The following is a 2556-nucleotide window of genomic DNA, read 5'->3' on the forward strand; positions in this document are numbered from 1 at the left end:
AAGCACGACTTAGTAACAAGTGAACATCAGTGTGTTACCAACATTATTCCCATCCTAAATCCAAAACACGGCCCCACACCAGTTACTAGGAAGAAAAGTAACTCTGTCGCAGTCTAAACACAGCCCTTCGAGTGTGGGAGGTCTGCAAGTAAAAGCAGTAGGAATGTGACCAGCTCCACCAGCTCTGGGGCTACACTGAGAGCCTGAAACACCTCTGTGAGGAAGCAGCAGGGCATTTACCAAATTAAAAAAATATTGAAGGCAGAGAAAGAAAGGATGAAAGCTGACAGCTTGTAAATCTCCAGGTTCCCCTGGAGTTTCACATAATTCTTCTGCATGTTGTCTCAAACAGCTCTCAGGGCCAAGAAGTACAAGCCACAGGAACAAACTCTAAAGGTACGGTACCTTACAGGTGCACTGTGGATGTGGCCCTACCTCTGCACTCCACAATCCGGATCTCGATGACAGGCAGGTGCGTTGTCATGTCTTCAAGGACGCACACATCCCCAATGTAGCTCCTGCAAACACAGAGCAAACAAGGGCTGCAGAACTGCTCCCTGGCCCATGCTGCCAAAATCCACTCGGCCGCTTGTAAGGGAAGAGGGTTTGCCTCTTTTGAAACATGAGTCTGCGGCAGGAACCCAGACCCAGCTGCACACAACACGGCCTATGGTGAATGCCTGAACCTGCCAGTGCCTCAGGCCCAGGCAGCATGATCCCTTGGGTCCCACAGTCAGATCACAGGAGCCCTGACAATTGTGCAGTCTGCTACCGCAGGCAGCTCAGAGATGGAAAATGCCAGTCCCTGGGCCCATTTAGCCAGGCTGGTATTGGTGTGCTTAGGGTGTCCAGCACCTCCAGCCCCCGCAAGGGCCACACCCTCCTCTCCACCTCCATCCACTCACTCATCAATGCCGACGTCGTTCAGCTTTTTCAGATTGTCCCCCTCGCCCCCGTACACGGCAACCCGCTTGGGCATGAAGTTCTCATCGGTGGTATCCACTGTCAGCAGGAGCTTCCTGCAAAGGGAAGCATGGAATGAAAAGAAGGGAACTGCAGCTCAACATCCACTGCTGCTCCCCCTCATTGCCTGGTCACACTTGTTATCACACATATGCAGCTGGTTTTGGGATCCTGGGGTACCCGTGACAACACTAAGCCCCTTCCAGCCCCGAGCCAGAGCCAGGGCTGAGGGGCAGGGCGTGCAGGGCAAATCTAGGCCGTGATGGACTCATGCAGAGAGCGGGGCCTGCCAGACTTGCCCCAGCCACGAGCCAGCATGTAGGGGAGAGCTGCCTCACTTGACAATGGTGCCTTTCTTCATGTTGAGCCGCACCCAGTGCTGACCCTGGGACCCGTCGCTCTCCCAGTACGTGTCGGCATGGCTGTCAGTCAAGCACGACACATTGAAGTCCTCCTGGAAGAGAGAAATGAATGGAAGAATCAGATAAGTGTAGGATTAACTTCCCCTTAGTGGCTGCTCTTGTCCTGAATCTTAGATTCAGAGGACGTCACACTGGCCTGTTCCCTTTGTTGTACAAGGAGTACAGACCGCACAGGACACTGGGACTGACCCTCCAAGGTGCTCTGGGGTCACACACAGAGCACAGAATATCAAACCCTCCCTAAAATCAGCTTAGCCGATAATATTAGCATTTGCTCCTCAAACTATAGCCCCTCCAGGGGCCACACTACGCAGTATGTTGTATGACGCTTCCCAGGCTTCTCTCCCACATCCTTAAACACAGCCCAGCACACCATCCACGCTCCCCAGCCCCACGGCACAGTGGGACTGATACAGCCTTGTCCCTTTAACCCACCGTGTAGGACGAGACGTCGATGCTGTCCACGTACTGCTTGACGCTGCCCAAGTTCTCATCCTCCTTCCCAATGTGATCGTACAGGAAGTGCACCAGGTCTTCATCACATTCGTAAGTCCATGTTGGGGGCACAAACCTACCAAGGAAAAGGGGTTAGTGGGTCTGGAGAGCCAGGGGCAGCCAGGCTAAGGGATCAGGGAAGGCAAGTCCAGGTCTTGCTTGCCTCGGTCTTGCCCCGTTTTCTGCTTTGTGCAGGTTTATGTAGGACAAGGCTGTGCCGAGCAGAACGGTTCCCTGCTGCCTGTCTTTCCCCCTCTCCCCCCCGTCTGCAGGGACCGCTGCCTGAGCAGCCAGGGAGAGACAGCGGTTCGCGCTCAACCACAGCAGAAGCTGGGGAACAGCTCGTACCGAAGCTTCTCTACCGCGGCCTCATCCTGCTCCATGGGTTTGGGCTTCGCTCCGAGGCGCAGGGAATACGTCAGATCCACGACCTGCTCCCATCTGAAACAACCCAGAGAAGGGGTGAGTGAGAAAACCCCGGGAGAAAGAAGGAGCTTGGTGGTCGAGGAGTAGATGGATAAGAAAGATTTGGGTTTCAAGCCTCATCACACTCCATCCTCATCCGGCACCCTTTCCATCCTCCATCACCCTTTCCATCCCACCCATCTCTTACCTCTTCCAGCCCACACCCCCCTCGGGCCAGCAACAAGCACCGGGGGTGACCCGAACGCAGCCA

General features: G+C 54.8%; 1 protein-coding gene across 1 annotated transcript in view; it reads right to left on the minus strand.

Moving 5' to 3' along the window:
• Nucleotides 1-2321, minus strand: part of HECTD3 (HECT domain containing E3 ubiquitin protein ligase 3) — a gene marked incomplete at its 5' end in the record, with an annotated part of 9708 nt that extends 7387 nt beyond the window's left edge. Inside the window, 5 exon segments of the mRNA XM_010153970.1 lie at nucleotides 436-518; nucleotides 906-1019; nucleotides 1302-1417; nucleotides 1821-1956; nucleotides 2229-2321. Of these exon segments, the coding sequence (XP_010152272.1) occupies nucleotides 436-518; nucleotides 906-1019; nucleotides 1302-1417; nucleotides 1821-1956; nucleotides 2229-2321 (542 nt within the window).
• Nucleotides 2322-2556: the final 235 nt, after the last annotated feature.

The sequence above is a fragment of the Eurypyga helias genome, unplaced genomic scaffold (assembly GCF_000690775.1).
Source record: "Eurypyga helias isolate BGI_N326 unplaced genomic scaffold, ASM69077v1 scaffold14176, whole genome shotgun sequence".
NCBI lineage: Eukaryota > Metazoa > Chordata > Aves > Eurypygiformes > Eurypygidae > Eurypyga > Eurypyga helias.